We start from the raw sequence: 13,828 nt of genomic DNA, 5'->3' as shown, positions 1-13,828 counted from the left end.
GTTTTCTTGTTTTTAGTGTTATATTCCAGGTCTGTTCTAAAATATAGAAATAGCTGAATCAGGAGAACTTATAATTTACCTAAGATTTGAGTCAACAAATATCTGATATTTTTTTTAAAAAAAGATAAAAGGCTCATCTTATGCTTGATGGAAGATTTTACTCATTTATTTGTGATTTTTAATGGTTATGCTTAGTCTTTTTAAAAATTCATAACTTCTGTTATAAACTTCTGTATAGATTAAACTCCTCCTTTAAGGAAAACACCTGAACTACCACCTCAGTCTTTCACTTCCTGTTATGTACCGGTGTAGTCTCCTCACTCTGACCCTTATATTTTCAGTGTAAGTAATTCAACAAGCAATACAGAACATAGCACATAATTAAAACATTTATTTGCATGTTGTCAATTTTTGTGCAGCTTTCTTTGTATTTGGTTGGAATAGATTTGTCTATTGCCTGTGTTGTCTGCTATAAACAATGCTCTCAGGCCAATATGGTGTTTTCTTAGTTTGCCAAGTTAGCTGTTGGACACCACAATGACACAAGTACTCAAAAATTGGCAGAGGCCAACAATTCGAGCTCTTTTTGGTTCGTATTCTTTTCAACCCTTTGTTTTTCCTTTGATATAGTTAAATTCATTATTTTAAGGCCTGCCTCACATTTTGGGTTCATAATCCAATGAAGGGCATCCTAGCCTGCCCTTCCCTTCGGTACTTTATTTCTACCATTACTGTAGGATTACTATTTGGGTACTGTGGGACCAACTTAACTAATCTTTGGAATTTAAACTGTGAATGTGAAGGTTCTATTATAGAATGAATCCCTCAGAGTGAGTGATGCTTATGAAACCTCCATATCACCTTAATAAATCCTCCATGTGGCATATTCCCAGCAGCTTCTTTTTTTTAAATTGTTGACGATGTTATTTTTTGGCTCCATTATATCATTTGTTAAAGTTAGGATGTAGTGACTGGAAAGAAGGTTAAAAAGTCCACCCACAGTGTAAATAAACTTGTGTAAACACAGGTCTTGTGGTCTAGGTGTTGCGCAAAGTTTGTTCTTTGGATGTTAAACCTACAAGAACAATGTGCTTGCCAAACATGTACACAAGGGAAGAGGAGAAGAAAATAGTCTAGATTTATAGTTGAAGCAGATGTGAGTCACTGACTTGGACAATCCTTTGAACGTAATGTCTCCTACACAAGGAGGGTTAGTATATACTGGGGAAGGAAGCCAGCTACGTTGCATGGTATTTGGTAGTCTGATGGTGGAAAAGAGCTCCCCCTTTTCCTTCCTTAAAGAGTTAAACTATATTTTAGGTTTTTATATGTGTCATGCTCTTAAAAAATATAAGTAGGCGATGACCTGGACTGCTGTATGGCTGTGCTGCTTGTGCTGATCCTAAGGCAGTGATGGCGAACCTATGACACCTCTGACACGCGAACTCATTTTTTTGGTTGATTTTTCTTTGTTAAATGGCATTTAAATATATAAAATAAATATCAAAAATATAAGTCTTTGCTTTACTATGGTTGCAAATAGCAAAAAATTTCTATATGTGACACGGCACCAGAGTTAAGTTAAGGTTTTCAAAATGCTGACACGCCGAGCTCAAAAGGTTCATCATCACTGTCTAAGGTGTGTGTCTAAGGGAGAAAGTTCAGGCTGATATCTCGCTGGTGTTCTGTTTACCCGGCCATGGGCCCTGGCGTGGAGCTGCATTTGCTCAGAGGAATGGCCCCATTTTCTTCTCACAAAAATGCTACCCTGGCATGTTATAACTATTCATATCACTTGCTCTTCTTTCTCACTATTCTTTGAAGGTAGGAATTCATCCAGTTTCACCTTTTGGATTCCCAACACCATGCCTGGACTGGAGCTGAAGAGAGGAGGGCAGATTGATAATTAGATTTCAATAAAATATCTTTGAGTGTTTTTGGTAGAATGAGAATACTTCCATGCGGAATTCTCTGACCTATTTCTTATTTCACAATCCAGAGATAATCATATTAACATCTTGGCAAATGTTTTTAGACATCTTGTTATGCATATAAATAAACACATGTGACTTTCCATTCTTGAGTCCATTTTTTGTTTTGTAATCTTGTTTTCACTCTGTGGTTTGTCATGGTCATTTTTCCAAGTCAATATCTATGGATCTATGCCATGACTTTTAAAGACTATGTAATATTCCATTGAGTGGATGGCTATACTGTATTTAATCAATGAAGATTGGATATTGATGGATATTTAGGTTGTTTATAATGTTTTGCTTTTAAAAATGAATCTGAAGTAAGCCTGAGTTTTTAACATAGGCATGCATGCTCATACCATTTTCTGCAATAGTAGAGCTGATGGTTCAAAGCTTCCAACTCAAATATTAATCTCTGTGAGAGAGAAATTATGCCTTCCCCATGATCTTTATACCAGTAGGAGTGGGTTAAAAATGGCAGAGTGTGCCTGGCCATTGTTGCTCAGTGGTTGAACTTAAACCCATGAGCCAGGAGGTAAAGGTTTGATTCCCTGTTGGGGCACATGCCTGGATTTTGGACTCTATCCCAGTTGGGAGCATGCAGGAGGCAGCCAATTGATGTTTCTCTCTCATCATTGATGTTTCTGTCTCGCTCTCCCTCTCCCTTCCTCTCTCTGAAATCAATAAAAACATTTTTTAAAAATAAAAATAGCATATCTAATGATTCTAATATACAATCATAAAGCAAACTTTGGAAGATGCATTTAGCGACAATCTTGATTGCACACTTGGGATTGAGTGTGTTTGTAAGTCATGCAGTGCTATATAAACCTCCATGACTCATTACTAGGGCTTTAAAGAGTACCTGCTATGTTCTCGCAAGAAAGGTTTATGGAATCCATTTACTTACTTTATAAAAATTCACTAAATGTGGGAGATAGGAGGGATCTCCAATGACAAGTTCTGAACCTATTTGTACAGCACAATAAACCAGAGATTATTAAGAAAACAAGCCCAGGCCCTGCTTCATAAATCCCCCAAATTTCTGTGAACAGGCCCTGGGCATCCCAGTTGATGTTGATGTTCATCTTTTTTTAAATTTTTTATTGATTAAGGTATTACAAATGTGTCTTTATCCCCCCATTGTCCCTTCATCCCCCCAATCTTGCCCTCACCCTCACCCTCTGTTGTCTGCATCCATCGCTTATGCTTATATGCATGCATACAAGTCCTTTGGTTGATCTCTCCCCTTTACCCCACCCTCCCCTACCTTTCCTCTGAGGTTTGAGCATCTGATAGATGCTTCTCTGTCTCTAGATTTGTTTTTGTTCATTGGTTTATGTTGTTTATTAAGTCCACAAATGAGTGAGATCATGTGATATTTATCTTTCTCTGATTGACTTATTTCACTTAGTATAATGCTCCCCAACTCCATCCATGCTGTTGCAAATGGTAGGACTTCCTTTTTACTGCGGCATAGATGTGCCAAAGTTTTTACTTTTTATTTTTATTTTATTTTATTTTTTAAAAAATATATTTTATTGATTTTTTACAGAGAGGAAGGGAGAGAGATAGAAAGTCAGAAACATCGATGAGAGAGAAACATTGATCAGCCGCCTCCTGCACATCCCCCACTGGGGATGTGCCCGCAACCCAGGTACATGCCCTTGACCGGAATCGAACCTGGGACCTTTCAGTCCACAGGCCGACGCTCTATCCACTGAGCCAAACCGGTTTTGGCATGTGCCAAAGTTTTTAAATCCACTCATCTGCTGATGTGCACTTAGGCTGTTTCCAAATCTTAGCTATTGTAAATTGTGCTGCTATGAACATAGGGGTGCATATATCCTTTCTGATTGGTGTTTCTGGTTTCTTGGGATAAATTCCTAGAAGTGGGATCACTGGGTCAAATGGAAGTTCCATTTTTAGTTTTTTGAGGAAACTCCATACTGTTCTCCACAGTGGCTGCACCAGTCTGCATTCCCACCAGCAGTACATGAGGGTTCCTTTTTCTCAGCATCCTTGCCAGCATTTGTCATTTGTTGATTTGTTGATGATAGCCATTCTGACAGGTGTGAGATGGTACCTCATTGTCGTTTTGATTTGCATCTCTCGGATGATTAATGACTTTGAGCATGTTTTCGTGTGTCTCTTGGCCTTCCTTATGTCTTCTTTTGAAAAGTATCTATTTAGCTCTACTGCCCATTTTTTGATTGGGTTGTTTGTCTTCCTTTTGTTAAGTTGCATGAGTTACTTTTAAATGTTGGAAATTAAATGCTTATTGGAGATATCATTGGCAAATATGTTCTCCCATGCAGTGGGCTTTCTTGTTGTTTGGTTGATGGTTTCTTTTGCTGTGTAAAATCTTTTTATTTTGATGTAGTCCCATTTGTTTATTTTCCCTTTAGTTTTCATTGCTCTAGGAGCTGTGTTGGTGAAGATATTGCTTCGGCATATATCTGAGATCTTGCTGCCTGTGGATTCCTCTAATATTTTTATGGTTTCCCATCTTATGTTTAAGTCCTTTATGCATTTTGAGTTTGTTTTTGTGTATGGTGTAAGTTGGTGGTCTAGTTTCATTTTTTTGCATGTGTCTGACCAAGTTTTTCAGCACCATTTATTGAAGAGACTCTCTTGACTCCATTGTATGTTCTTGCCTCCTTTGTCAAATATTAATTGAGCGTATTGGTTTAGGTCAATTTCTGGGTTCTCTATTCTATTCCATTGGTCTATATGTCTGTTCTTGTGCCAGTACCGGGCAGTTTTGAGAACAGTGGATTTGTAATACAGTTTGATATCTGGTATCGAGATCCCTCCTACTTTGTTCTTCTTTCTCAGGATCACTGCAGCTATTTGGGTTTTTTTTGTTTTTTGTTTTTGTTCTGTTTTTATTCCAGATGATTTTTTGGAGAGTTCTTTCTAGATCTGTGAAATATGCCATTGGTATTTTAATGGGGAGTGCATTGAATTTATAGAGTGCTTTGGGTAGTATGGACATTTTAATGATGTTGATTCTACCAATCCATGAACACGGTATGTTATTTCATCTGTTTATGTCTTCCTCTATCTCTTTTTTCAATGTCTTGTAGTTTTCTGAGTACAGGTCTTTTACCTCCTTAGTTAATTTATTCCTAGGTATCTTAGTTTTTTTTGTGCGATGGTAAATGGGATTGTTTTTGTAATTTCTCTTTCTGTAAGTTCAATATTGGTGTATAAAAATGCCATAGATTTCTTGGCGTTAATTTTGTATCTTGCTACTTTGCCAAATTTGTTTATTACGTCTAATAATTTTTTGATGGAGTCTTTAGGGTTTTCTAAGTACAGTATCATGTCATCTGCAAATAATGAAAATTTTACTTCTTCTTTTCCAATTTGGATGCCTTTTTATTTCTTCTTCTTGTCTGATCGCTATGGCTAGTACTTCTAGTACTACGTTGAACAGAAATGGTGAAAGCAGGCATACTTGTCTTGTTCCTGTTCTTAAGGGAAATGGTTTTAGTTTTTGCCCATTGAGTATGATGTTGGCTGGAGGTTTGTCATATAAGGCTTTTATTATGTTGAGGTATGATCCTTCTATTCCGACTTTGCTCAGCGTTTTTATCAGAAAAGGGTGCTGGACTTTGTCAAAAAACTTTTCTGCATCAACCGATATGATTATGTGATTTTTGTCTCTCAGTTTGTTTATGTGATGTATCACATTTATTGATTTGCGGATATTGGACCAGCCTTGCATCCCTGGAATATATCCCACTTGGTCATGGTATATAATTTTTCTAATGTAACGCTGGAATCGGTTTGCTAGAATTTTATTGATGGTTTTAGCATCTATGTTCATGAGGGATATTGGCCTGTAATTCTCTTTCTTTGTGGTGTCTTTATCTGGTTTTGGGATTAGGGTAATGCTGGCTTCATAGAAAGAGCTTGGAAGTGTGCTATCTCTTGAATTTTTTGGAATAGTCTGAGGATTGGTGTTAGTTCTTCTTCAAATGTTCAGTAAAACTCCCCTGTGAAGCCATCTGGTCCAGGGCTTTTGTTTGCTTTTGGATTACTGTTTCAATTTCATCAGTAGTTATTAGCCTATTCAGGTTTTTTGATTCTTCCTGATTGAGTTTTGGAAGGTTGTATTTTTATAGGAATATGTCCATTTCGTCGAGGTTGTCCAGTTTTTTGGAGTAGAGTTGTTTGTAGTATTTTTTTTTTACAATCATTTGTATATCAGTAGGACCAGTGAGAATGAAGAACTGATGGAGGCCAGAAATATTAAATCGAATCCACAGGAGTTGATGATTAGTTAGTTTTTTATAGGGGGTTAGAGGGTTGGAGGGAAAAGGTGGTGTCTAGGTTAACTGTTAGTGAAAATGCTCAATAGGCAGCTAAGTAAGTGGCTTTAAAGCAAGTAAGGCAGTGAGTACTGGGTGTATGATTAGTGTTATCAGATTAAAGGAAAGAGTGGAAGCTGCAATAGTTACAATGTGACTATTTTAGAATTTCAAAAGAAAGTGGCAATGCAGAGAAGTCCTATCTTGGAGCATAGCCTTGTTTCTTTCATTTATAAGTTATTTGAAGTCACCTCACTATAGTTCCCAAGCACTAGGGAAGACCAGCTGATTCTCCCCTAAAGTCTTCCAGGGTGACATCATGTTTGCGGTTAACCTTGGAGAATTCTGAAACTTGGTATCAGCTTGTTTTGAGAGCATCTGCCTTAGGGTTGAGTCACAGGGGTAATGTCTAAAACCAGGATTCTGGTTACTCACTGGCAATGGGAACATGATTGTCATACAGTTCAGATTACCTTTGTTGGTGCAGCCAGTGCCAAAATATGATCAAATGATTGCACATTAACCGTGAGATCCAAACAGGGAAGTTAATGAGGCAAAATGAATCAGTTATCTAATGATAGTAAGATAAATAGATGGCACCTCTATCTCACCAGAGAAGGCTTTGGCCTCTCAGCTGAGAAAATTTAAGCCTGTTGGCTACAACCCCTTAGAACTGTGATAGTCAATGCCCAGCCAAAGGGCATCTGCAGTTTTAATTTGCTGGAGTCCCTACCACTCTTCCTTGTCTTCTGATCACTGAGGACAAGTGTCAATTTAACTATTGGAAGTAAAAAATAAAAAGTTAGTGTTGGATTATAAAAGCACCTTTATTTGTACCCATTTCCTTATGTCCTCTGCCTAATCCCTGAGATCATAGGAGTTTGCAATTCCTACTCTGCAGGATAATTTTACATCCTGGGGACCTGTCGGGAGCGAAGGGCCATCTCACTACAGTAGCCATGGACTAACAAAGATGAATGTGGATTAGATGGCTCAAAGCGAAAAGAAGATAGATGGAAAGTCTTGAAAAATATTTAAGCTAACTGCAATTAGTTTCCACAACTACCACTTAAGGCTGCTTTGACTTGCAAATCATATTGTATCTTGGAAGAGAAAACTTTGTAATTATAGCTTGTAGAAGCTGCGATCAGGAAAAAACTTTTTTGTAGGGGAGAAAAAATAATCTTCCCTCTACCTTTCTGCATTCTTAGCTGAAACCCCCTGTAATAAAAAAACAAGATAACAAGAGAAAAAAAACCGAACAGGCTTATTAACAGGTATACCTCATGTAAAATGAGTAATCCATCAGGTGGGTTAGATTTTAGGATTAAATACCATTTTAATAGGGAAAGGGGAGGGTGAATATAGAACTCTTAGAAGAAAGTAAATGATTTATAGGAAAGACAAATGGGCTCTTAGAAGAATAGATGGGCCCTGGCCAGTGTGGGTCAGTTGGTTGGTGTGTCATCCCGTACATCAGAAGGTGGTGTGTTAGATTCCCAGTCGGGCACGCGGGGGAAGCAAGCTATCAATGTTTCTTTCTCTCTTTAAAATCAATTTTAAAAATGTCTTTTAAAGAATGGGAAGTAGGATAATTTGTGACAAAGTTTGTCAGGAGTATGGTTTTTAGTCTTCTCTCCTGTGACAAAAGGCACTCTTCTCTCATTGATGAAATTCCCAGGGAGGGGATTTATGACAACGGTGTTCCTTTTGGAGGATCTGTCCTTAGGCAGGTAAGGGGAGTTCAGAGAAAGCTTCTGCCTGCATTTACTGTCTTCCAGATGCCTTCATCTCAAAGTGATCAATGTACTTAAGTGGCATATTTTAGGGTAGCATGTTCTGCTACCCTTCGGGGTGATGTAGGTTGGAGTAACTATGGCCATTGGTTCACCATTGCTGTTGTATTCATCTTGTTTCCTTACAGTGGGATCCCAGTTTTGGCTGGACATAGATTTATCAGCAGTAAGATGTAAGATCCGATAAAGCTGCTTAATTGAATACAGAGAAAAAATCCTTTACATTTTCTTCCTGTATGCTTTCCTGAGAATGCATTCCTTTTCATTCCATGGTTCTTCTTTAAACTATTGGCTTTTAAATTAGGTGTCAGTCTGTTCAATGCTGCTCTGCCTCTGTATCTATTTTTGTTCATCAGTTTATAATGGTCTTTATTATCCGCAGACTGTCAAACTACAACGGGAAGGCCGAAGAGGGTTGGGGTGGGGGGGTAAGAGATCAACTGAAGGACTTGTATGCATGCATATAAGCATAACCAATGGACACAAGACCCTGGGCGGGGCGGGGGGGTGGGGGCTGATGGGGGAAGGTCAAGGAGGGAAGAAAAAAAGAGACATATGTACTACTCTTCGTAATATTTTAAGCAATAAAACAAAGTTAAAAAAAAAATTAGTTGTCAGGATGACTGCAGGAGAACCAGTTAAGGAGTTGGTTAAAATACAGATCCCAAGATTTTTTTTGTGTGGGTGTGAAGGAGGTGACCAGGAGTCTGCATTTTTGAAAAGCTCTCCATGATGCACTCAGATGTGAAATCAGGTTTGGGAGACACTCTTACAGATTATTGCTACAGAGCTGCAGTAATACCCTTTGACATTCCAAGTCTTTCCCTTCTAAGCCACTGTACATCCCCATTTCCAGGGTGGCATTTAAAACATGCATATGTACATGCGTGATTTCACTAAGGCCCGTTGTTATTGTCAACAAAGGAACATCCAAACCTATACAAATATTGGTAAGACTTTATTAGAGTTTATGTGAGCCAAACTGAGGACATGCCCTGAAGCAAGATCTCAATGGATTGAGAAAGTGTTTTGGAGAATGGAACTTTGGCAGTTCTTTTTATGCATTTAGAATTGAAGAAGAAACTATAAGGAAGGTTACATGAAATCCATTGGTGGTTGATTAAGGAGGCAGGAGAAAGCAAAACGGGAAAATCTCTGGGACTGCATAAAAAGCAAAATAGAAAAACACATACTTCTTTTACCTTGGTGGGTGTAGGATAGTTAGCATTTAACATGAACAGTAAATAGAGGTAGGAGGAGGGCAAAAGGTAACAATGAGGAGTTTGGTGCATGTGTTCCTGTGAGGGTCTGGGAAAGATGACTCTGGCAGGCCAAAGGTATGCCATCCCAGATGCACAAGAACAGTGGACAGGCCTTGCTTAGGTAAGAGAACCTTTTACTAAGGAAGCTATAGTGCTGGGGTGTGACTACCCACCATGACCTACCCAGTGGGAATTTATGATCAGATCATCCTGTGTGGTTACTTTTGATCACTGAGCTTGTCAGGCCTGACATGTAGCCCCTTTCTAGTTCACAGTATCATTGTCCTAAACAACAATTCTGATAATTTCTCATAAAAATAAGTTGGATAATGTCCTACTGGAGAGTTTCCTGAAGGTGATACCAATAAACTCCTTATCCTTATAACACTTAGTATAGAGCTTTCCATATTTTAGAACATTTATTCACAATTTAAGGGTTTCATATTCATGAATGAGACAAGTGAGGCTTTGGTAAAGAAAAGATTGTGTTTCTCTTTTACAACTACTTTCTGGTATGGATGGCAACATTTACTCACTTAATGCAAGTTCAGAAGGCCTTTTATTTTTCATACTATAGTAAGAGAGGTAATAAAAATACCATTTTAACCATTTATTATGATTCAGGCACTAGAAATAAGTGATTTGCATGCATGGTTCCACTTAATTCTTTCAGTGGTTCCATGAGGTAGGTGAAGATATCTATGTAAACCAAGGGTCTGAAGTTTTAAGAGATTTGTCCAGTCACATGTAGATCTTAAGTTTTTGAGCTGAAATTTCAACCCAAGTTCAGTGATTTTATTTTTCCGTTTTTTGTTCTTGGCCACTGAATATCAGCATAAAAAAATACAGCAAAAGGTCATTTCTATTTCTTACTAGTTTTTCAAAAGAAGAATAGAATTTCCTAGGAGTTTGATAAAGCATGCATGCCACCTTTTTTTCTTTTTTGACACACTTTACATAATAAAATGATAGCTTTCCATTTTTAACCACATTTTTAGAAAAATATGAATCTGAGATGGAAAATTAAAAAGTATGCCACAGGTGGGTAGGTCCCAGTCAGAGAATGCCGGTTGAGTTTGGGAGTGTGACTCTCTGCATTGCTTATAGAATGCTTGAAGTCACTCTGCTCCACTGGCTTTCGTTTTCTCTTATCGCCAAAAGGTGACAGGTGAGAGGCCTTGGAGCTAGAAAAGAACTCGTATAGGTTTCTCTCTTAAAAAAAAAAAAAAATCCCTGTTAATTATAGGAAAGTCACGTGGTAAAACAGAAAATTCTCTTTGCTAACTTCTAGGAAATCACAGGGAATCAGCTAGTGGTCAGTACATTGAAAAACAGGTCCCTCACTGTTGTCTTTTTGTTCTCAGCCAGTATGAAGAACCTGGTAGCAATGATAAAATGTCATAATGTCATAATCAGAGCACACATAGATCGGATATAGACTTATAATATGTAGTATAGAGATATAGATAGATAATAAAAAGTGGTACTTTTTATTCTTTATTCTTGGTGTCACTAAGAATATCTGTTTTATTACAGAATTGAAACCAGGAGAAATTTCTTTAATCAGGGGGTACTTTTTAAAAAAAAAAAAATCTCTTTTCTACCATGAGGTTACAGATGTGGTCTAGTTATAGGAGGACAGATGTGCTGGTAACATTTGTGAATCTTGCTTTGGGAAACATGTTCCCCTGGTCTTTCATCATGAATCATCTAGATTTATGTGAAACCTTTGATGCAGTCATCAGTAAATTCCTGGAGAACAGGGACTATGTCTTAATGATTTCTTGCATCTCCAATACTATGTAGAGGTAGCATTTAGTAGGACCAGTTGGCTCAATTTTACAGCAGGCTGATCAACTCCATGAGCTGCTGTTACCATATACATATAGCTGTGCTAGCAATCCATATGTAGGATCTCTGGATATTCTGTATTACCTGCATGACCAACCCATAAGCCCTCTCTGTACTATTAGTTCTGATTTATTAATTGCCTGAACAAATGTTGGTTACTGATTAAAGTGTAGACTATGACTAGTGTGACAGAAAACATTTACTCAAATTATGGTTGAGCTTTTTGGATGATAGGGTCAACCTTGAATATATTCAGTACAAATAAGTAGAATTAAGTCCATTAGGGAAGTATAGCTTTTAGAAAACTAAATATAACATGGGGATTGTGTATGTGTAAGTTTTTTGGGAGGGAGAATAAGAAGGGGGACTCATTGTGAGTCAGCAACATACTGCTTTATTTTCTTAGTTATGGGGTGCATACCGCCAGTTAACCACAGGAGCATAACATGTGGGAACCGCTGGGTAACATTTCCAAATTACTTAGTATTTGTCAGACAGTTTTATAATTCTGTGGCAATTAGATACAGAGGAGCATTGGAAAATAGGACCTATTGAAAGAGGCTAATAAATAAGGATTAGTTGCTTAGCCTGAGCCAAAGCACTGAGTGGTGATTAAATTAATGGTCTTCTGTATAGTTATTATGTAGATGATATAATTATCTCCACTATGAATAGAATTAAGGAAATAGATTTACATTAGAGTTAAAGGAGATTTTGAAGGAGCGAAAACTAACTTTAAGGATTGCTGGACAGTGGAAAGACTTCTCAGCTGGAGATGTGGAGTCATGTTCCTTACAGGATAGGAGTGGGGGTGGATATGCATGCTATTAGACTTAGATGCAGTTGGGGTGCAGATTGACAAACTTTCTAGATCCCATTCTCTGCTGCTCATCTCACATTGTGTTTGACATGTTCAGCGAGTAAGTCAGTATTCTCTTTTCATTTGCCTTTTTTCATAGTTATTACAAATGCCAAGACTTTGCTTTTAATGATTCTGTAATGCACCTCAAGCAAAAGAGAGGCTAAACCACAAATGGAAAATTACTTCACCTGCAAGTCAACTAGCTGCTCATTTTTATACGGACCCTTAGAATGTTCTCTATTCCAACTTGCCTTTTCTTTTTCTTCCTTAGGAAACTTATTGTGCACCCCCCTCGCTTGTTCTACAATGAGTGCCAAGTCGACCATCAGCAAGGAGATTTTCGCACCTCTTGACGAAAGGATGCTGGGAGCTGTCCAAGTCAAGAGGAGGACAAAGAAAAAGATTCCTTTCTTGGCAACTGGGGGTCAAGGCGAATACTTAACTTACATCTGCCTGTCAGGTAATGAAAGCCAGTTGCTAATATTATTAAAACAACTTCTCTTTTAAAACAGTTCATTCTGAGGAACCCAGGAGGGTTATATACACAAGCTCTGTACATGTCTGCTCGTGAGCTCTGCTTTTCTGTTGTCTGCTCTGACCCTTACGTACTCATGGCACTTCTACTTCTGAGGTTGCCTTATATGGGAAAGGTAAGGAGGCTGAATGTTCATGTGTTTTCTGATTCATTCAGAGCTTCTGTAAAGGATTTGGCAGACACAGTTGCTTGTCCATACTTCTTTCACTAGGACATTGGCAGAATGTGGGCTAGCCTTCGGGATTTTTGTTTTAGAACAATTCCTGATATTTGGATAATTGTCCTTACCAGCAGCCTGAGTTTCATTGAATTTCTTTTTCTTAACAGTTGCCAATAATCAGTAATAGTTTGTCTTAAGATAACTATCGACGCATTATGGAATGTGAGGAAGTAGTCTGAGCTCATAGATCACTTCCTTGCCTGACAGCTGTTCCTTGTCAGAAAGACATCTGTGTCTATTAAGCCTAGTATTGTGTTGGATTATAATTTTTCCCTTTCTTTTTGTGATTGTATATCTGTGGGATTTACTGTGGACTTACCCCAAGTTTTTTTGAGATAAAATTTGGATACATTTTCCATGGAGTTATGGGACATTTGTAATATTTCTGATATTTCTTGTAACTGGGCAATGGAAGAATTAAGCTTGCCTTGATTAATTTTTTTTTTAAATTTCCTTAAATTGTGGCTTGGGAATAAAACATTTTGGACTCATTTTTAGCTTAAAAAAATTAAACCTGTGATTATTTAAGTTTATCACAATTTATTTCAGGGTATAGAGAGCTTTTTTTTTTTCCAGAAAGAACATGTAAAGATAATAATAAGACTGTATCTTAGTAAAAATTGAAATGAAAACAAGCCTAGCCAATGTGACTCAGTTGATGGAGTGTCATCTCAAGCACCAAAGAGTCATGGGTTCTATTCCTGGTCAGGGCATAGACCATCCATCTTTTCTTTGACTACTGCCTTTAAAAAAATCTCAAGTTGAGGGTTTGGGGAATGTATGGGAGGCAATCAATTGGTCTTTCTCTTTCTCTCTCTCTTCCTCCCTCTCTCCCTTCCTTCTTCTCTCTCTAAAAACAATATCCTTGGTGAGGATTAAAATAAATAATTAAAAATAAATAAAATAAAATGAAATGAGAACATAGCCCCTTTGGTAAGAATGCCATCTCAATGGTTAAAAGAAAGCTTTTATTTAAATGAGTGTGAGAGAATGGACCTCACACTCATTTA

The 13,828-nt window shown here is 37.7% G+C and overlaps 1 protein-coding gene across 2 annotated transcripts in view; it reads left to right on the top strand.

Moving 5' to 3' along the window:
* The window catches only part of STXBP6 (syntaxin binding protein 6), a 267,387-nt gene that overhangs the window by 75,578 nt on the left and 177,981 nt on the right, over window positions 1–13,828 (top strand). For both annotated transcript variants that reach the window (XM_081098975.1, XM_081098976.1), the window contains exon 2: window positions 12,335–12,523. In XM_081098975.1, coding sequence (XP_080955101.1) covers window positions 12,370–12,523 — 154 coding nt within the window. In that variant the 5' untranslated portion in view covers window positions 12,335–12,369. The remainder of the gene's footprint in view (window positions 1–12,334; window positions 12,524–13,828) is intronic.

This window comes from Myotis nattereri (assembly GCF_964212035.1).
Source record: "Myotis nattereri genome assembly, chromosome: 1".
NCBI lineage: Eukaryota > Metazoa > Chordata > Mammalia > Chiroptera > Vespertilionidae > Myotis > Myotis nattereri.
This window is presented reverse-complemented; position numbering and strand designations above follow the sequence as displayed.